Source organism: Rhopalosiphum maidis, chromosome 1, assembly GCF_003676215.2.
Source record: "Rhopalosiphum maidis isolate BTI-1 chromosome 1, ASM367621v3, whole genome shotgun sequence".
Taxonomy (NCBI): Eukaryota; Metazoa; Arthropoda; class Insecta; order Hemiptera; family Aphididae; genus Rhopalosiphum; species Rhopalosiphum maidis.
In genome coordinates, this window is record NC_040877.1 from 3,449,310 (window position 1) to 3,473,986 (window position 24,677).

Genomic DNA, 24,677 nt, shown 5'->3' on the forward strand with positions numbered 1-24,677 from the left:
ATTATTTTTTCGGACAAGTAAATGTATCTTATTGTTACTGGTAAAAAAACTTGCTTTTTGGAACACTGATAAAAATACAAATTAGTAGTCTTCATATATATATATATTTCTAATAAGTCAAATATTAGTATATATAAATATATATATATATATTTATAGAGAGAGAGAGAGAGAGATATTTACCATACACAGCCTCTTTTTCTTCAGTTATTCAAATATAAATCTGATTTTAAAATTTTATATTTAAAGACCACATTTTTGAATAGTTAAGATTTTATTTATACCATAAATGAAGGACCTCTGATGATACCAACTTATATTTTTCAAATAAGAACTACTCCTTTTTATCTTAAACTATTATTATTATTTATAAATTATCGTAGATATACACTTAATATACTTTTTTAATTCTAGTATTAACAATTTATGATATTTATTTATAAATTATGAGGAATAGTGTGTTAAATTTTCAAACCTTTTGACCGATGCCCGATGGTAATTTTATTTATAAATATTTATAGAAAAAATTTCAAAGGTCTATAATTAACTCAAAAAGAGTCAAAATATTTTATACAGAAAATGCTTATAGAAACATTTGGTAAAAATTTCAAGTATTTAATGTTATTCATTTTCGAATAATATTTATTATTAACATAAATTATTTTAATGTTTTTTTTTTTTATTTTTAACATCCCAAAATATCAAATAAATTTTCTGTCATAAAAGGCAATAGATATTTTTTACTGGTCAAAAAAGTGATAACACAACTAACAACTGAAAATTAAAAAAAAAAACCATTCATCAATCATCTTTGTAAAATATTAAAATCAATGCATTTATTGATCTGCTAGAAATCTTATAGTCTGATTCTCATTTGAACAACAAAAAATTGTATTACTGCAGAAAACTTCGTAAATGATACAAAAAATCCCAACTATTCAAAACTATTGTGTTTTGGAGATTTTTTAAGGCAATTCAATCCGGGCCCTATATTATAATATTATACACGATGAATTGAAAATAAAATAATTTATATGTGAGCGACAATGAAGATTTTATGTGAAACGTGCTTAAAATTATAACGGTCATTATCAAAGTCAAAGTCATTTTGGAAATGGTTAACTTCACATTACATTCATGTATTTTGTAACGATTTGGACACATTTTTCGCATGTAGCATTGTATATTATAATATATAGGGTACTAGTGATGACGCTTTTTCGTACACACGGTTGTATAAACACTATAAGCACTGTATATTATTTCGTTTGTATAATTTCGATCGAACGAGTACAAGGGAACGGCGTTTCGTCTAGCAATTAATATAATATGTTACGACACGAACGGCCGACTCGGCATGGCATTCAGGTTTATACGGTATTAGACACGTCACGTAAATATACGCAATATATATAGGGTGATTCACAAAGTAGTTTTAATACATTTTTTTTTTCTTTAACTTTGATTTTCTCCAAATTCTGATTCACGGAATTTTTAAATATATATACAGTAAATTCGTGGTATAATGAAGCTCCGTTATAAAAAACATCTTGTCATAACGAACAGAACTACCACTTCCTTAAAAATATCGTGACATAATACGAATATCGATATATCGAAGTGATTTCTAAGTATGAAAGACTTTTTTTCGGTCCTAACCCTTAAAAATCGTTTTATTAGTAGTTGATTATACAGTATTACACTTATTAATATCATATTTTAAAATACTAATAGATTTCCTGTACTTAAAGTTTAAGGAATCATGCTTTATAGCGATATCAATATTTTTTCTTTAAATGAAAATAAACTTTTTACTCTTAGCGTTTAGGCAGATTTTTTTTTTTTTAATGTTGATTTATTTAAATTAGAAATTGTATGATTAATTTCTTAGATATTAAAATATGCATTTAATTATAGTCGTAGTATTATATTATATCGTCATAGTATACTCTTTCAATTGTATAGAATATCTTGGTATTTAAATATGGGGTCATTAAGATTCCAAAATACTCAAACATTTTGAAAATCAAAATTTAAATAAATAAATTATTAAAGGGAAAAAATGAGCGAACGTGCTTTGTGAATCATTATGTGTTGTAAGACAATGAACATGTAGATTGTTTTATGCTTTATTGTGACCAAGCGATGGGCTGCAAAGATTAGGAAGTAAGTTTAATTTTGAAAGTTTTCAGTATGAAATATTTGATTATGAAGTAATTATTTCTGTTTATACGATAAAGTTTTTTTTAACAATATGGTGACCTACATTTTTAATTTAATATGTGAAATATTTATCTCAAAACTTGAATAGTTAATTGTGTGTAAATGTAGTTATTTTGAATTAATAGTTAATTATTTATAAATTTATTAGCATTTAAATGGTTCAGACGAACAGAGTAAAGTATCAACATTTCACGGGATTTTCCCTACGGCCCTACGACTCGACTTATCAAAACATTTAAAACGTTAAAATGTTTATAATTTATTAATAATTAACTATTTGTTTGGTATTTGATGTTTGTAGAGTTTTCGGAAAAATAATCTACTTTTTATAGTATCAAATTGAGAATGTAGGTTCACATGTATAATACAAGTAAAGAATTGATTATGACTAAAACACAGGAAAGAATATGAGCATCGTTTTAACAATAAATCATAATTGATTATTGAATTATAAAATACCTTGGAAAAATTACCAAAATAGTGATCGTTGTAGATTGTGATGACAAAATAAAAAAATATCACCTTGTATACATAATTTCAATTGTTATTGCCATAATCGTGTCAATGACGTTTCATTATATCGTTATATGCCGTGTGCCGCTCAACATATACATTACAAACGCTATCTTCATTTTTGGGGTTTTTTTTAAGTGTTTTTTTTTAACAATTTAAATACACGCAAGATAGCTTCCAGTAAACGGGCACGTGTATAATATATAGGTCTAAGCCTTAGACTCTAAGGTATTTTGAATTCTTCCTTTGTCGATAATATATATAGGGCAATTTATATTTTCTTTAGTAATGAATTTATTCAAATTCTGAATGCTGGCATTTTCTATTACTTGAAGAACATATTTTCAATTATTTAGATACTGTGTTCTGTGGAGATATAAAATAACAACCATTCTTTTTTATTGTAAATTGTGAAGAAAATTATTATTTGGACATGTTGATGTATTTAAATTAAAATTTGAACGAGTTTTATCTGAAGTATTATCCGATATAAATTATTTATCAATCGGAGCGACAGATAAAAAATACATTTTAGGTACTTTTAGCGAAAAAAACGTTCTCGCGTGTGACAGCGTGTAAGTGACATGTGCGTATGGAAGTTTTGCGTTTTGACAGGTTTGCACGCACACCACAAATTAAGATAGTATGGATGTCCAACGAACTTAATAAAGTGACCACTAAACAAACTTAACTCTCATCATGCTCCTAACAAATTGTTACTAGCGCTTGTAGTGAATGAATCCCTTATAGTGTCATGAAATAAAATAAGTACCTATGTAAATAATAAATAATAATAATTTATTCTGATAACGATAAAAAAAAAAAAATTATTAAGTCTATAACAATGTATTGTATAATCCCTAAATCACTAAGGATTACAATTTTTCATTATAATTTGTACTTGTGTCTTACTGTTTCCTTTTGTGTTATTTACTATTATTATTTATTTAATATTTGATTTTGTGGAAATGCAAAATTATTTTTAATATAAAGTTTTAAAGATGTTTATTAATAATTTACATTTAAGTCTTAAATAATAACTAATTTTGATAATTTTGTTGTTGTTTTTATCTTATTTTTTCAAATTTTGATTTACCATATAGAAGTACGAGTATATTGCTTCATCTTTGTGGTTATGTAAGTATAGTTTGAAAATAAATGTAAATTTTAAACCAATATTAATTTAAAAAATTAATTTTTTATATCTTTGAAAAAATGTTTTGAATTAGAAAGTTTTGGAAAATATATTTTTTAATGCTTAAGAAATTTAGAATATACAAGTTATGATCATGATGTATTTATCTAGTGATTTTGCTTACATAAAATCAGTTTCTCAAACTACTGCAAAAGTATTAAAGTTTTTATACTTGAAATACACACCGAAAGTTTCTTTGATATAACAAATATTAGTTATGTTTAAATAATACCTGTCCCTTTTTGTTTTTTCTTATATCATTGTTAATTTATTAAATAGTAATAAGTGATTATATAAGACAAATAAATGCGAAATTATTTACGACATCATTATAGTTAGTTTTATTGGTTATTATAATTAAAAAAGTTATATAAGCCATCACTTGGAGTGTTAATGCTGTGTTCCCATTTATTTTACACACGTCAGCTATTTTTTGGGAGTCATAATGGCGGTCGCATAAATTATGGATTTATTATTAAAGCTCGGTTACCATAAGCGTGCGCAGGTCTTCTTGGCAGGGGAGGCAAGACTCCAAACACCTTCTCCCGATTTTTCCCGGCTAAGACCTTGATATGAAGCATTGATAATTTAAATAAATTCTCATACAAACTCGAGTATATGGTTCTATTTGACCATGGTATTGTTCTATAGTGTTAAGAGTTAGGTTAAACATAAAATTACCAAAAGAGTTTTCAATAAGTCCTTTTCAATAATAATTTTTTTAACGATTAAGAAAACATAATGAAAAATAATTAAGAATCATAACAAAAACGCTTGCCAAGGTAGAGATCGACATGTAAATTTTCTTGATTTTCAATTTTTAGAAATTTATTAACTGTATGCAATATATATGTATAATGTATTTTATTTTCATTTTCATTTAGTGAGATAGATATCCGAAACCGGAGAGTGGAAATTGTTATTTGGGGTCTTGTTAGATTCACATCAACTAGAAGAAGTGCAGTTCAGAACTTTATCTTTTATAGTTGATTCACTACAGAACTTCAAAAAAAATTAAAACACATTTTATTGAGATTTTTTTTTTTTTATGTTTTTTAGCTTTATAGCTTTGTAATGAGTTAGCGATTGAAGATAAAGTTCTGAAAATCTTCACAGCACTTTTCCTAGTTGATGTGAATCTAACAAGACCCCAAATAACAAAATCCATTCTCCAGTTTCGGTAATCTACCACGTTAAATGACAATCTAGCAAAAAATAACTATTTTTTAACTGTGAAAAATTAAACAATTTTTTTTGAAAATTTTGAATCTCACATTTTGTATTTACTTGATAATCCCTTTTTAATGAGCTATTAATCAATTTTTTAGGTATAACAGTTTTGGAAAAAAGTTTTAAAAAAAAATAGAAATTTTGGGACTGTTCACGCCGACGTTTTTGTGAATTCAAATCGTTATACCGCTTGGGTGTGATATCGGATCTCATTAATATTTTATTTTAAAGCTAGCTTAATTATCCACTTATTCATTACAACTGAGTTACATTTTTATCATTTTCCAATTTGACACAAATTCTTGAAGTTTTAAAAATTCAGAATTTTTTCATTTCAATTACCATACTTACTTGATTAAAAATCAAGAAAGTAAAAAAAAAATACTAAATAAGAAAACATAATTTGAACAACTTTTTAAATAGGTAATGTGTTTTATGAAAGTTCCATATACGTCGTTTAGTGGTGGGGTCTAATGTTTTAAAAATGTCTATTACTTCTTCATAAATTTTAAATGTGTTTTGTTTTAATATTATTTAATATTTACTATTTTAAAATAGCATAGGTACTAATATACCAATATTGAACATTTGAATATATAATTATTTAAATATTATCAAAAATTGGTAGGTATTATTGTATAATATAAGATGTTGGGGAAGCGGAAATTCTCGCAGGGGAGGCAGCTACCTTCCCTGCCTCCCCCGTGAGCACGCTTATGTCGGTTACTATACACATGAGCACACGGTTCATACACGCGTATCACTCTTTATGTTTATATCGCCTTTAACAAACTCTTTCAAACAAGGCATTTTCTAATCCCAAAATGTACTTTATTCTATTTATTTTTACTATTTCTTATTGTTTGGTCTTTGTTATGTATGTGGTAGGGTGATGTGACATTAGGAATATTCCATCAAAAAAAAATATACGAATATAACAATACCTAATAGAAGTCTAAATTTTATTTCACTTAAATTTAAAAAGTTATCTTAATTTACAATCTAAACACGCTACTTGAATTAGTGTGATAAAAAATTTAAATTTAAAAAGGCTTCTTAATCTATAATATTGTTGTGATTATTATAAATATATATATTTATTATTTGAGTAATTATTATTTATGACTATAAGGTAAATCAAAATATATGAAACGCATGGACACTATGTATAAAAATTATGATTCGCATTATATTATAATCCTTGTCTTAGGAATATTCCGGAGAATTTGCGAATCACTATTTACTAGTATATTGTTATTGAATAATATATATTATTACTTATTATAAATAAATAACGACTGTGGTTATATTCAACTATAAAAATGTCTGTATGTATGTCGTATTACTGTATTCTATTATTCGTTTTTCTTCTATTTATCAAATCATTTATATCCTTTTTAACTAACATTTTTCTCAGAATACATAAACTTTTTCAAACATAAGTATTACGTTACCATCGTAACGTTTGAACGGGCACAAACAAACTTTCAAACAACGTAAAATTAATGAAAATATCATTGATGTTTAGTTGTTGGATAACTTCTGAAAATAAATTTATTTTCGCTTCTTACAGTTACAGATAACCATAATGTGTGAATACAAAAAAGAAATAATTTTAAGTTCGTAGCATTCGAAAACTAATATTATTTAATTCGATTCCTACTCGACCAACAATATAATAAATTGACTATTATATTAATTATCTATTGAAACTTAATAGAATAAATAATTTTCAATAATAGTCAAATATAATATTTAGGTATTTATACAAACTAAAATATAAACAATACGATAATGATTTTTTTTATTTTCATTTATTCTATATATTATTATTTATTATAACTAGATAAATTAACTACAATTATATTTAGATATAATTTAAAATCATTATTATTTATAGGTATTTTATAAATAAAGATTAAATAAGTTATAAATGAATATATATATATAATGTATATGTATATATGATTTAAAGTTAAAATTGAAAAAAATAATTATACATCAAGGAATCAATATTTATTATTTATAAAACAAGACTTTTCTTAATTTAATGATATACAGTTTTATTTCTATGATCATTTAGGATTGGTATATCGATATAAAAGTTAGTAACTGTGCATAGTGAATAAAGAAAACATAATATTACATATTTATTATTATATATTTTTAGTTATCTTTTAATAAACTGTTATATATACAATATTTAATTTATTTGACACTCTTTTAAGTTATAACGTTCAAATGTTTTATTTTGTTAATTAACAAAATTACAAGCTTTTTATGTTTTTTTTTTATTTTAACTAAATAGATACATTTTTACAACGTGAAATTATATTTTAAATTCATATTAATAGCTTGTCTTTGCACGGAATTGGAATCTTTTCCTATAAAAAAAAAAAAAAAAACAGATACTAATGTCTTAAATATTATGCAAAATGTAAATATATGCAAATCACGCACACATCTTTACTATTAAATCCGAATTATTGTGCTAAATTATTGCGTTAGAATGCTGCTTAAATGTTTATACCAGTAATATACCAATGGAACATAAATAAGAATACGAACTAACATTATAATAATACAGTACATAGGAAGATTCAATTCACAAAAAAAACGCAATTTATTGGTCGACTCACCGAGCATGCTCAATCTTCCCTCCATTTTGCCTTAAATAAGGAATTAATTAAAATTATGGTTTTTTTTTTGGAATTATTAAGTGTATTTATAAGCCATATTTTGAATTTTTAAATACTCATATAAAAATATTCTGTAGCGATAAAAACGTCTTTTTTTAAAATTACAACCAAACTTTTTTTTAATTTTAATTTGTTAAAAAAATATAAGTTTGAACATTTAATGTATTTAAATAAAAATGTAAACAATTATTTTTATTTATTAAAATGTTAGTGCTAAATCCCTTCTAACGAGTCCTTCTAAAAATATAAAATAGATATAATATTTTATCTAGTATTTCTGTACTGCGACAATTTATACAAATTATAAAATATTAATAGAATAGATAAAATTAATAATCACTAATCAGTAATTACTATGATTTAAAAATTATTATACGCCCTTTCTTAAAGCTGGACTTATTTGCTTAGTACAAAAAAAAAATAAAGAACTAAAAAATTATTCTTGACAATTTTGATTTAAATATGTCAATATTTTCAAAAAAATTATCTGTTTAATTATTTACTAAAAAAGAATATTTATTTGAAAAATAGAAATTAGTATCATCACAACTCATATGACACTTCTTAAGTAGTACGATAATCTCAAGAATTTAAAAATATATTCTCTGATATACTTAAAACTTTCAAAAACTGTATTTGAATGCATTACTTATAAAATAAAAATGTGGATACGAACACTTAGTGAATCACGCTGTATAAATCTAGATTAATATTACATATTTGAGTAACAATTTCAAAATATTTATCCACTATAAGACAACGTCAATTAAAATGTCTTTACTTGTAATTTGTTAATGTTTATGAGAGTGCAACAATCATGAGATTCTATTGAGAATATTTCATGTTCACGCACATAAAACAGTGACCGTACTTATAGTATAACAGTATTATAGGTACTAAAATAATAATACACGCATACCTGCCTGTCCTTAGAAATGTAATTCGTTCTCCAAAATAAACACGAGAACTCGCATTAAATGTGAATTGGAATTTTTTGAATAACTTATTTCATAAGTATAGTTGAAATTTAAATTTTTTATTTACTATAATTGTTGGGTATTTTAAATATTTTAATATCATACAAATAGTATTAAAAACATCTATTATCGTACCTACAAATTATATACAGCTGAAAATGTAAATGGATAATATACTACAGTTAGAGACGTATAGACAAACTAGTTTTGATAAAATATTATTAAATTATTCATATTTTATTATATATTTATGATTTAGATATATTCAAAATTTTAATAAATATAGTATAATATTTAAAAATATATATGTATATATAAAGTATTTATTTTTATCATTCTCTATAAAAAGATGTATACTATTAAATTATTTACATACGTATTGAATAATATTACGAATTAAAGTTATTCATACATTTTTGTTCTAAGATAAAACAAATAAATTACTTTAAGTTTGATTTAATTGTTATAAATCGTTATTTTATTCGTGATTAACGATATTTGTTTTTTTTTTAATAACTATTTGTTACTGGTATGATGTTATAATTCAATAATAATATACTATACAAATGTCGTAAGTTCTTAGTAGAATGACCGATTAAAAGAATATATTACTGATTTAAGTAAAAAAGTATGTTTGTATTTGTATAAACAATATTAAGATATTCAATTAACATTATATTGCTATTTATGTCTAGACCACATATAATTGATGCAACATTTAATTTTAGTTTCGATATACGTTCACTGTAGGTTAGTTCAACTTAGTAACTTTAGAATAAATCTAAATTGAATAGTAATTATTATTCTAAGATAAAATAAAATATGTTCCATATAATTTCAAAGGATTTTGGTGTAGCATTTAACTATTATCACGCTTGTTGGAATTATCAATGAAACACTGTATTATGTAGTTTAAGGGTAAAGTGACTTATGCCCACTGGAGTACAGCAGACTCTAAATAGACATTTTTGTGTAGGTAGTACAACATATTTGTGTTACGACGTTACCTAGCAGCCAGTAAAATAATATTAGTCGTTGATTTAAATAACGCTTCGTAAAGTCGTAACAATATTGTTTATTGTATTATTATAGTTATTATTATATTGCATAATATATATATATATATCATATTTATATTATATTATATCTTTAACTTCTGTATATCTGTGTATCAAGGTCTATTAAGTGCGGTATTTATAATAAAATGATGCGTTATTAATATAAAAATAATTGATTAAAAAATAGCGTTTTTTTTATGTACATACGATGTACAGCAATATTAATTTTGCGAAGTATATGCAGTTTAGTCTGCGTGTGTTTATTTGTATGCAGTTAGTGTACATTTATGTTTCTTTTTTTAAACACAGAAAACGAACAATTTAAAATCAATAAGCTCAAAGATGCATAAAATCGGGACACACGGAAATTGCATGTGAAGGTCATCATAAATGCAGTTTATTTTATGTAGCAACAGGAAAATCAAAGCTTAGTTTAACAAAACTCAGTAACAAAGAGGAAGAAGATGCAAGAAAATGTATCATGTTGATTATTCAATATGGAAAAGGGCAGATAATAAGTATCAAAAGTCAAAAGTGTATCGTCGTATTAGAATATGAATAAGAATAACCATTACAAGATATATAATTGTAACACGGCAAACGCTATGTAGAACAACAATAGTTACTTAATGTGTAGTGTATACGAAATTACGAACAAAAATCAGACAAAATCATAAAAATAGTACTATAAAAGTTGTATGGTTATACAATAGATCCAAAAGACCATATTAGCCGGTCATATTTCAAAAATATAAAATCTATAAGGAGACAACTACAACAATTATTTAGGACACTAATCTCAGAATCAATGTCGATTACCAAAATTTTGATGACATTATCTAATAGGCGGATAGTTATATGCACTTTTACAGGCGTAAGACTCATTGAATATTGAAAATAGAATCCTAGGAAAGTTGACATTTCGATTAATATTAGAAGAAACACGTCAAATACGAGGCCAGGAACTCTACGACATATAACATATTCTTACTGAAAGTAGCGCACTGACAGTAGAATTCGTAGTCAAATTTGACTCAGTAAAATTTTAATATAACTTTGAAGCCAAAAAAATAGATTGATTAATGAACAACGAAATAGAATCTTTTGAACAAAATAGAAGTATGGTTTTAAGTAAATTGTGGTTAGATATATATAAACTAAAATTCAATGCTCACGAAAATGTTGATATAAGGTTAGACTAGTTGGAAAAAGGTCAAATATTTGGTAGGGTAGAGATTTTAATGAAAAATTTAGTCCTATAGTAAAGCTATACTAAATTAAATTCATATGAACATTGAACATATTAGCTATATCAGTAGCAAAACATCTACAACTTTGGCAGTTTAACATTCAAGCGGTTTTTTTCTACAGCTGCAATGTGGACAAAAAAATATATAGGAGACAACCAAAATAGATGAACGATGTTACAAGAAGTCAAGAAAGGTATGCAGACTTTATCGAAGTTTATAAGGTTTAAATTAGTCACCATGATTTTGGAACATAAAGTTTAGTAAGGCAATTTTGTTTTCATTTAACAAACATAATGACCCTTTAAACAAGAAACAGTTATTATCTCAAAAATTATTAACGTTTTGGAAAATATTTATTTTTATTACATATTATTTTGAAGTCAAAACAACAGTTTTAAATAAGTATTATATTTTTTGATATTTGGCTAAGCTTTCATATTATATAAATGCAACATACCTATGTTTTCATTTAATTTTTTCGAAAATAAATTTGTATACGAAATGTAACATTGAATTTTTAACAAGTATAACTATAACTACTAACTTAAAGTTTTGATGAGTAGATTGGAATGGCATAGGAAATGCCGAAAAAATGTTATCCATTTCTCCAGACATTAAAAATTACTTACTATATATAATTAAGATCAGATTTGCGCACTTTTGGTGTTTGATGTATTATACATTTTTTCTAGTGCTGAAGGTATTTCCAATTATATTTTATATTTTATTTCATTTTATAATATTTCCTATGTACATAGATATATGGAGCATACTATATAATTTAACCCAATGTATGAAATTGTATTAACATTTATTATCACGTCTATTTTATCAAGTTTTTTTTCCACAGAGAAAAAGTTTCTAAGTGTTTTTTCTACAACTACGGAGGGTAGACTACATAATAGTCGGACGAACTATTGCTCGTATGGTCATCAAGTCTTCGTTATCTTTATTACATCGTATTATAATAAGTTCTAAGTTCAACGACAATGATAAAGTAACACAAACAACAAATAATCAGTATAGTACAGTAACTAAAGTATGGTATAGAATAATTAATAACGAGCATTTTAATGCAATAATTCTGAAACGGGTCATGTGGTGCATAAACTTTATTTAGATAAATTAATCTTTTTCACTTGATTCGGATTTATAATTTATGTCTATATGATTTTGAACACGTAATGAAAATGTTCCAATATTTTTCACATACTTGTATTTACAATTGTTACAATATGATTATACACGGTCCGTTTTCTGTATAGTTCGTGTAAAAAATGCCGTATATTATATAATTTTCCACGGTTCATCTTCAAAATATCTCCATTAATTAATTTTCGAAAATATAAATATTTAAAACATTACATCCACAGGAATATCCTATAGTCAATAACTTATAGAGAGTATACCACCTCACCCGAGGTTTTATTAATAATTTCAAAAAACTGGTACTTTTATAACTAATGTTTTTCATGCGTTTACTGTATCAAAAGTAGCAAATAAATTATCTATTGATCAATCATTTTTAATAAATTTATAATTTTCAAAACGATTTGACAACATATTAAATTTACAATATTACTCAGATGTTCAAACCGTCATTATTAAACTGTCTTAACTAGTTTTTAGTATGATGTCTTAAATCAATTCAAATTCGTATAAATAATAAATGTATATTTTTAATGACAACTGAATTTTTTTTAAATATGAGGCATAGTAATAATAATTTTTATCGATTTATATGTATTTTATTTATTTTATCAATAAATAAAAATAAAAATACTTACACACACAAAACGCAAATAATACAATGAGCTAGATTTTCTTACGATGTATAATATATGGGTCGGTTTAGGTTAATAATTTAACTATTAAACTCGTATATTATTAAAATTAGTATCTAATTATCATATAGATGTTTTATAAAATATTTCTTACGAATTTTATTTTAAAATATGTAACTGTATAATTTATTAAATCACTAAGAAATATTACACAATTAAAATTTAACCTTTAATATATTATTTTTCATTTCGAGGAGAGAAAATAAGCTGTATTAATTCTACGACGATTCTTCTTTCATTTTTCTGTTAATAATTTTCAGGCCAGTACCACTACTTTAATGATGTTTCAAAAAATGTTTTTATATTTTAAAAATAAACACATATTATACATTGATTGATAAGTAATAATTGTATTTACATTATCAGGCGGCTGACGAAATTATACAAAAAATAATGTACTTACCTAAAATTGCTGAAACATTTTTTCTTTTTGTAATACATTTGCAATATAATTAAAATTATTTTAATTAATATAATCTTATAATACACGGTATTTAGTTCTTTAAACCAAAAATTAAAATATTACTTTATTATAGTACTTTATTCCATTGTCTACAAATAAGTAGCTTTTAAAAGGGTAACTTGTTTGCGTGTAATTATTATTATTATTAGCCTCCCCAAAATGTGTAAAATTCTGTAAAGTGGACTATCTTATATAGGTCTATTAAAATATTATAGTCGTTTAATAAAACGTAATTAGCATAAGTTATAAAATATAAGATTATTTGAAATAATCTTTATCTTAAATAAATATTATCATAACTTACCAACCAGTAATATTACTAATCACTAATAATGTGCATACGTATAAATAATAATAATAAATACTTTTTAAAACAATTTTTCGTATAGACTTTTAATGAAATGATCAAATTAGTTGTCAAGATTAAGTTTTCCTTCCCATAAAATAACGAAATATCTTTATATACATTTTTCTTAAACCAGGTTAATAAACACAAATTGAAGTGAATATTTCAACAACAATGATATTCTTACGATGTAGTTGAATTAAGTGTATTTAAATTTCATATCGTATTATACTTATAGTTTTTATGTAAATTCGTAAGCAGCAAATATTTTAGCTTCTGAATATAAAAGTAATAACCATTGATATTACTTACTGGTAAATAAATCGTTTCAGCTGATTACATGAAATTACTGAAACATAATGCATTAAAATATTTTGAGTTCTGACTATACATCTATAATATTCTTGAATTATTTTTATGGACTTGAAATTAGTCAATTTTAAAAATAATCACAATAACTTATTATATGAAACTTAATAATAATTTTTAAAATTTTGTATAATTTAACATATGATTATTTAAAAATTATTATAAAAAGTTATTTTGATTAAACCAATAAAATAATTTTGTTAATAATTTCATATATATATCTGTAATCTGTATATAATTTAATTCGTCATTTTTATATTTCGTGTATTTGTATTAAGATTTATAGTAATTGAATTGTTTTGATAACGATAAATATTATTGTCTATGTATACAATTGTGTTATTGTTACATTTTAGTTTTAAAACAATAACTGTATTATATGTATTAAATTGTATTATGGTTATTTATTGTACAAGATGATTCAAACTTTAATATATATTGGCCATTATACTCGAAAAGTCTTCAATTTTATTTTATTATTATCTGTGAGTAAAATATCAACTTGGAGATTGGAAAAAAAATTTGATTAATTATTATTCGTTTAGAGGATTTTAGTTATATCAGTATTCAGTCCATGGTTAACAAATAGCTGGTAACATTTCAGACTACTGTATTTCACATTTTTCAGTTTCAATGATATGTTTTTATATATAGAGGGAGGAATTTGTAAACAGTAAACAAATTTGGCACGAATACTACTATTTTAAGTAAGACTTATCCTGAATACAGTATTGCAGTTATATAAAAATATTTCTTTTGAATTGAATTAATAATGTTGTGTGATGTTTAAATATACATAGATAATAACTTATAACATAATTATGGTATAAAAAGTTTAAATAATACCTAAATGGCTAAAAATTATTGAAATTATTATTGTTATCTTTATTATGTAAAATGTTATTTTGACAATAAACTATTATTATTATTATTTTATATATTATTATATTATTCAAAAATTATTTTTATAAGTAACAGCTTTAAATTGATATTAGTTTCTCAAAAAATTAAAAAAAAAACGAAAAAAATGAATAAAACGTATTTAATACTGCATATAAACTTAATAAGAATCAATAATAGCGAATTTCTTTATCAGGATTTGAATTTCTAAAACACAATGGAATTACAAATGCATAATATTAGTGCCAACTGCAGACCGCCACTTATAAATTGTAGAGTTGTACTCTATCATTTTTTATGTGTTTTATTGATAAGAATTAAGCTATATTAATGTGTACTATCAAATAAAGATTTCAGCACCATGCACGTGTTATAAGAGTTGTGCAATATTGCATGTTCTTATTATAAATTACAGAATAAATATGAGATAATAATTAAAACATATTATAATTTTTCAATATACCTACTACTAACTGTTTCCCCCATTAACTAATTAAGTACTTACATATTTTGATGAATTGTAAGAATAACCACTTGAATAATTAATAAATGTCACTAAAATAAATAATAAAACGTATTATGTTTATTGAAGAATGATATATTTTATAACGCAATTTGATTAAATATCTATATTTCTAGTTCTTTGGACATTAAAAGTTAATTATTAAGTGTATTTGTTTTACAAAATTAAATTATAAATTTCCATCTAAATATTAATATTTATAGTCTTATAGTGGTTTTAGCAATGATCACTATTTATCCAATGCAAATTAAAAACATAGTAATATTGATATTGAACCATAGACCGTTACTAAAATACTGTTATGTAACTTATACGTATGTTATACTTTTAAGCCCGAATTGGATTGGTTTTAAACCGATTTGTCTTGTCTGTTTGTCACACCTTTAAAAACTTAGGTAAGTCATCGATTTTAGGAGTAATTAAGGTACTAATAATTTGGGTGTAATTAGTAAATTTTATTAAATGTATGTAAAAAGTAAAAATATTTAGTACTTTTTTTTTAAATAAGAGAAATATAAAAAAAATAAAATAGGAAAAATGATAATTACAAACACTGATTTATGACAAAATCAATTTTGTGTAATTGTTATAACACAAAAATTAATAGCTATAATAAGATACTTTAAATTTTTACAAAATAAATATTTATTTTTTTTATTAATTTCACATTTATTAGACAAAATATGAATTTGTTGAGCTACTTATGCATGTTTATAACATTTTTTAGTTTTTATATTAATTTATGTACATATATAATATTATAATTTTAATATCTAAGGACTTGTCTATTTAATACAAGATTTTTCATAAGCTATTATAAATAAAATTTAAAAACAATAAAAATACATGAACATGTATTGTAGTTAATTAAAAAAAAATACATTTAAATAAAACATTTTATTTACATATATTTTGTTACGAAACAAAAAACAAAAAACTTATAGATATTACGTATACTCAGAGCCGTGCAAAGGAGGGCGGGTTTGTTGCAAGTGCCCGAGGGTGATGAAAGTAGCAATATTTTAAAAAGCGTCAAAAAAGCCCTTAAAGCTCTCCCTTTCCCAATGTCCGTCTATGATTAAGGGCGCCAAATATAATTGCCCTAGGACACCACTGATGGTTTGCACGGCACTCCGTACACTTTTATTTTATTTGCACAATGATTTTTTAAAATATACTACCGTATATTATCTCATAATATGATAACATATTATGTTAAAAAAATATTTTGAAAAAAATAAATTAACGAATCATCTTTGTACTTTCACATTTGTTTTCGTTTACAATGTTTATCATAAAATTTAAATTTAATACATTTATATCAGTTGCTTCGTCAGTGCTGAGATACACTTAACCTTCTATTGCAGAGCGATTCTCTTAATTTTGTTATTTAAAATTTGAAGGCCTGCAAGGATGAAACATCTTGGTCAACTAGCGACTAAATCACCTGGGTGTGAGTCACACCCAATACCCAAATTTCTACGGGGGCTGAACGTTTGGTCACATTGACCCAAAAGCCAACACGTTTGGATACAAATAGACACAACGTTTGAGCACATAAAACAAAAGGTATTTTCGTTTTTACCTGGTAAATTAGAGAACGTCTGGGTAAACTTTATAAACATGTGATCTACAATAGTGGTATACTCTGAGTATAATACTTATAATATTATTATTTTGATTATTCTATGATTAATATCGTAGTATACGCGACTACGAATTTATACGTAGGTAAAACATGCTGTACTTGTTATTGACTATAATCTTTATTACACCTGTTTCAATATAATATATATAACTTAACAAATTTCTTTATTCACTCAGTGTGACTGTGTTTTAGATGTGTCTTCAATTTGATACTGAACGGTCATGGATAATCGTATTACTGAAGTGTTTGAAACCCATCGTGGTATAAAGTGTGTGATTATTGATCGCTTTAAATTCAACGAATTTAGAGTAAATAAGTACATCATCATTTTTCATTGTATTTGTACTAATCGTAAGTGTAAAATAACAGCAAAAGTTCCTCAAAATTTAAAATTTGTTATTTCGATTAATGGAGATGGCCATATTAATCATGAAGCATATATTAATAATGTCAGTATTAAAAAGGAAGGCAACTACAGATTTAAATGAAAAACTAAATTAACTCATGAGACCTTCTCGTGATGTCTCCTGGGTAACGCTATAGGCTCTAAAAAATAAAATTTTAAAGTAAAAAAGTAAAAAAGTGTACCTTAATGTGGTATTATTTAAAAAATATTATGTACCCAAACGTTGTATTGAATTTTTGGATTTGAAAAAAATTTACCTAAACGTGTGTTCCTAATCGTTCTCCAAAATCCCAGGTAAAAATATTGTTTTGTGTCCAAACGTGTTACAGCCATCTCTACTATAAAGGATGATTCATTAAATAACTCACATTATTTTCAAGTATATTAACGTTTTTAAAAAATTTTTTTTCACAATATATACAGTCGAAATAAAACAACATTTTGAAAAAAAATTATATTTTTTAATATTTTATATCACTATAGTTTGTTAAGTTTTTACTTTTTCTAAATAACAATAAACATTTTTAATTTCATATTCTGAAGCAAAATATTTCAATGGATAAAAAATGAAATTCAGACGAGTACATTAAGTATTTAAAGTTTTGTGAAGGGGAGTGGAATGATACCTCGAAAAATATTGGTCTACTACTCCGCCACTCACTTATAAACTTTAAATACTTATAACTCATAAACTACTCATCCTAATTTTTTCAACTTTTATGTATACAAATACTACAAAAATTATTTTGCTTTCAAATATGAAGTTTGTAATGTATGTTGTTATTCAAAAAAGTAAAAGATTTAAAAAATTATAACGATAAAATATAATTTAAAATTAAATTATTTTATTTTATTTTGACTGAAAACTATGTAAGAAAATTATTTTGTAATAACAAGTTTTGTTCGATAAAAGAATCACCCAGTATATGTGTCTCTTCTGAAAGTAATTATTATTGACTTATCAGTAATGTGTAGTTGCATTCCACGAATAAAATTATAGACGTATTTTCTATATTATTATTCAGTACATAAAGATTAATATGATTAATTAATATATATATATATATATATATATAGATGTAGGTATATATATTATATACTCGTACATATACATATATATATAAATGTAGGTATATATATTATATATACCTAACTCCCTTGATCTAGTCAGGATATTCCTACGTGTACCGAATGCTGATTCGTGCGTCACCTAATGATGATTCGAGTATATTGAATTTTTAGAAAAAAAACTGCTATGATATAAAATATACGTTGTCCGTTATGTATACATATATATACATATATTATCACATACTCGTACAATGTAAATAAATTAGCTATAATAAATAATGTTATTATAATATATGATTAATTTATAATAAGTATAATGACCATATATAAGCGTAATCGGTGCATGTACATCAGGGCCAGTAGGCTAGGGTTGATTTGACGCCCTAGTATAATAAAAATATTATTTTGTGGCGCCCCCAATTTAACATTGGCCGATTGGCTCCCTAGGCTGTAGTCTACTCAGCCTATTGGTTAATCAGGCCCTGAATTGAATATACAATACCACAAATTCGAATTCTACGTGTAGTTTTGTAGGTATGTAACTATTTTTAAATACATTGTTTTTCATAAATATAATTTGTATATTGTTTTTCGTCATATTCAATTATAATAAAAATAAAAATCTAACCCGGCAATTCAAATAATTAAGTAGCTATATATTTAATAGGAATCAACACTGAAATTTAAATATAGCCGTTCATAAAAAGTGGTTACTTAAAGAAATTTCAGGCTAGGTGTTAACCGCTGCTTTTAACTTATTAACTAGCAGTAAAAATATTATTCAGGGTGTTTTTTAGGTTTATTTGAATTTGTGCTGAGTGTCAGGCGAAATAAAACACAAAACAAAAAGGGTTAGATAAGTAGAAAAAATATACTGTCGTAAGTGTATAACTCATATGTTTAATAGTCTTTGACAAATTGATTCGTGTACTGTATTATACTTTCAATCTTAACTGTATGCGAGGTGTATTTTGATACTGCTTATTGGAAAATATAATATTTATATTTTATTTATTGATTCAATTATGTATTTTGCGACATTTGTCGTATCGAAAGTAAAATACTTTTTAATCAATCGATCAATTTATGAAATTTTATTTACGTCATTCTTACTATAATAGGTATATAATTAAAATCATATGATATTTTTGTAGTTTGTTGTGTAACTATGTTCTAATATTCAAACTAGGAATAAAATAAATAAAATAGCCAATTTTTAAAAAAAAAAAAAAATTAAAAAGTATCTTCAACCTAAAACAATTTTTTTTTAATATTCACTTGTTACCTATAGGGCTACAGTTAAATTAATAATAATTTCATCATTATTAAGTTGAGCTAATACATTTTTTTCTCACGACATAATAATCAAAAAAATATTTTAAACAAATATATCCAACATTTTTATTTCTTATTTAATTTTGTTCGACAACTGACCACATGATCACATTAGGCACAGGACCTTGGAGATTAATCAAGGGCCCTTGGGTAAATTTTTTATTTAAGTACAAATTAGGTAAATATGAAATCATTTTAGTGTGTACGTCAATTTACAAACCACGGGAAAGTTTTAAATAACTAATAATTTATTTTAATTTATTTATTAGTTATGGCTACAACACGTTTGGGCATTTTATTCCAAATTGCGACACGTTTAGGCACAAAATCACAATACGTTTGGGGCATTCTATATCCCTAAAAAGATACCACTTTTGGACACTAAAATTTAAAATGTATGTACCTTTGTTTAAAAAGTATATAAAATATGTACATACATGCATAATATAAATATACAATTATACATATAATAAAAATAATATAAGTAATATAATTTAATGTAAATAATAAAGCAGTATAAGTAATAATGTAGCAATAATGTAGCTACAAAGTGTTATAAAATACTAATATTATACTAATCAAAATAATGAAGGTATCAAGATTTAAAAAAAATAATAATAATATATTATGTAATTATAATATTTATATTTTATTTCCTTGATAACGAATTTCCATAATTTTTAATTATTCAATTAGTGTTATATCACCTTTGTCATAAGCATTCCGATATGTTTGATACGAATGGTAAAATTGTGCATTGAAATGTTTATGGAAAGCTTCGGGTCCGTTGGTTGTCCTAGTATTATTTTTGGGAATTTCTGCCCAAATATTTGGTGGAAATTGAGACTCTTAATTAATATAATAAATAGGAAGTCCCGAATGTGGTTATTATTGCTCGTGTAATGTATGTGACCGCTTCACTTTTTTTTTTACTTAGCTTCGCGCCACTACTGTCGCACTGGATTAAAGGTATATACAGTTATACAGTATACACTTACCTATATGATTTTGGTATATATATATATATATATATTATGCATGTATGTACATATTTTATATACTTTTTAAACAAAGGTATATACTTTTTCCATTTTAGTGTCCAAACGTGGTATCTTTTTAGGGATATAGAGTGCCCAAACGTTGTGTGGATTTTGAATACTAAACAGGTAAAAATGCCCAAACGTGCTGCACCGATTAGTTATATATTTTTGTAGGTCAGGTAATTTATTTTTTGTTCTCGATGTTTCGTGGAGGGGGGTAAACACCCCAAATCCATCTCTGCGTTTGCGTCTAGTTTGGACAATATTATGTGTAGATAAATCTCAAAGTAAAGTAAAAAAAAATGTTATGACCTTTTTATATTTACAAGTATATAATACTGTGCTCATAATATACGCAATGTATAAAAATATAAATATTAGTTCGAGCGTAATGATAATATAATAATACGCACGTGTGTAACACACAATGTTCAAATTATTGCAGAGACGATAAAAATAAATTGCACGTTTTAAAAATTGGCAAATCTCCGTTCCGTAGGCCGACAGATGGAGTGCGCGGCCGTCGACCCGCCGCCGCAGCAGTCCGGCTCAGCTGACCGACGTCTTCGCCACCACCACCGCCGCCACAACAGCAGAAGTCCCTCCGCCCCTGCTTTTCCAGATCGTGACCGCCCACCCGTCGCGTTGCGGCGGCGCCCCCGATGACGACGTGCATCGGCCGCGAATCCGTCAGTCAGTCGTGCCGTTCACACCCGGTTGAGCTGTACGTGCGTTGTCGTGCCGACGCCGCCGCAGTCATCGTATTCGTATTTTCATCGTCGGTTTCAATAATAATAAATATTTTAAATATAATTTTAATACCGACAAATGCGCGAAAATTCCAACCGTTGAGTACGCAGAATCGTCACCGTGTGCGCAATACAATAGATATCCCGCGCGAATTTCGTCCATCGGGTGTGCGGTAGTTTTTTTCCGAATTTGATCATTTTTTTTTTCACACTTGTTTTTGACTTAAGTTCCGGAGACGGAGTACAGTATAGTATTATATACAAATACGGCTACTATATAATATAGGTTTCACGCAAACTATACCTGTACGTATACTTGATAATAATAATAATAATAATAATAAAATATATAGCGCCGTGTCGCTGGCGGTCGCGCGAGTGTGCAACAGTTTCCGATCGCGTTTCCGCGCTCCATCGTGCATAAATACGTATAGCCGATATTAAATAAACAGGAGGTACACCTTCGAGTTCGACGCAGAGCCGCCCACACCTCCGAGTCCGACATGCGGAGGTTTTTGTTGGCGGTAATCGTGTTGTCGGTGCACCGTCGGTGGGACGGATGCGCCTACCCGACGTCTGCGGAGTCAGCCACAGATGGAGAATGTCACGTAGCAGTACAGCGGTTCCGGTCGGTCGGCCTATACGACACGCCGACGTCGCGGATCGACCAAGGTAAGCGCCGCAGTTCATTCTCGGCTTGATATATTTATAGGCACTTACTGTAATCATTATTATGACACTCTATATTATATCATCGTGGCAGCGGCACGTCGAGCTTTACGATAGCTCAAGTTCGCGAGCGAGTAATAACGGTCGTTATTATACGTGCCACAGTAGCAAGTCGTTGCTTTTTGTCCCATTGATAACAGAGGAATTTATAAGACGTGCTTGTACCACGTTTATGTGAGGATCTGTGATCGGAACGAAAGCTAAAAAATCTTAATCTAAATGCTACCGTTCTGACTTGTATACGTGTAACTTACCTTAATGTAAAAAAATCCAACTTCAAAAATCTAGCTGGTATACTACCCATTTATTTAGAAGTTTCTATCTGGATAAAAATGGCAATAAAAATGAATATATTAAATTAGAAATTTAGTGATGAAATTAAACGTAAGTAGTATCCTTCATCTTTACATCTGCCATCCGAACAGTGACTTACGATATAGATACAGTTCATGGAGTCGTTGACTTCACCTCCCCCGCAACTGTTTCTGTCTAGGTATATTATATGCTGTTTCACGCTGCAGTGATTCGTCCCATGATCGAGTTTGACAAACCTGTAATGTCAACTCGTCTAACTTCGCGGCAACAGTTTGAATACTGACTCGTAAATGCATTCAAGTACATTTCCTCCGTTGTTGTCGAAGTAGATAATGTAAATGGTTACAGTAATCAAACATAGGTATAAAATATATCGTGCATGGTACTGGAATCTTTATTGATATTCTATAACCGTGTTAAATTTCAGATTTAACTCTAGATCTACTATTCAACTGTTGATTTGTTTTTGTTTGATACGGTAAAATATATAATAGTAATAATATTATGAAAATGTACGATCAGCTGATGATTGGCTTAATAAGAATTTATTATTATGAGTAGGTTTAATATATTTTTCTTAAAAGTTTCATTTATATTCAATGCAGTACAACCAAATCTACAAACATTTGGCTGGTATAACAATCTATAATACTTTATAATATAGAAGGAACATTTTCAATTGAAAAAATACAAAAATTTTACAATACTCTAAATTTTAATAATATCTGTTTAGTAAATTAATTCTAAAAATTTTCTTAATATGATATCAATACATAATATTATGTAAGTATCTATGTTAACTCATCATTCATGTTATTTATATACTTAATAATATTACATGCACATTAAAATTAAAATATTTTGAAAGCGATTTAACTATATAGATAGACATAATACTGTATAATATATATTATGATTATTCAAGTTGTATTATAATATACTTAACACTTAACAGACATCAGTTATCGATGATCACTCACATATGATAAGTTAAGCTATATTTGCATACGTAGAGTGGCATAGCCTCTGGTATACGAGAGCTTTAAAAACCCCCCGTCCCATCAGAAATTTCGAATGTATTATGAAAGATGTAACTATATGTATTAAAATTGTAATTTGTATGAAGGTTGCTGAAAAAGTCAAAAATTTTATATACCTATAGTCTCAGCATATTAAACTTATGAGTTACGAGGAATCCTAATTGTAAACCTCTCCTACATAGTTAAATTAAAATTAAAAATGCATAATATAATATAAATTTATTAATACTTTTAAATTTTAACAACTATTGTAGTATTATAGAATGAGTATTATAGAAACGCAATACATACCATTGATTCATCGGAAATAATGGTTATACAGTAAAAGAGTTTAACCAGCTATAAAATCTCATCTTTATTTCTTTTCATTCGATTTACGACAAAAAATTACTTTCTTTCTACTTTTTAGATTGAACATAGTTTATAAAAATGAGATAACAAAGGCTACTTAGTTAAAAAAACATCAACAAAATAAAATAATAAATAATGATGTGCTTTTCTTCTTTTAGTTTTTAAGTTATAAAACTTTACCAATAAAAGCAATGATAACAATAAGTAGTAATTTTAATTTAATTAAGTAATACCATAATAGGATGATTTTGATTTAAATGAGATTTACTGTTTATTGAATATTATTTTTCAGACTAAATTTCCATAGTAATTTATTACGTATGTACAATGTTAACCTCGAGGGTGTGTTCATCTCTGTAAAAAAAAGGTACTGAACAGTGAATTCCTAATTGAACACGTTGCG

The 24,677-nt window shown here is 25.9% G+C and overlaps 1 protein-coding gene across 1 annotated transcript in view; it reads left to right on the forward strand.

Annotated features, from left to right (window-relative positions):
• The first annotated feature begins 21,794 nt into the window (after window positions 1–21,794).
• LOC113560832 (division abnormally delayed protein-like) overlaps window positions 21,795–24,677 on the forward strand; it is a 77,425-nt gene continuing 74,542 nt past the window's right edge. The window contains exon 1 of the mRNA XM_026966929.1: window positions 21,795–22,511. Coding sequence (XP_026822730.1) covers window positions 22,343–22,511 — 169 coding nt within the window. The 5' untranslated portion in view covers window positions 21,795–22,342. The remainder of the gene's footprint in view (window positions 22,512–24,677) is intronic.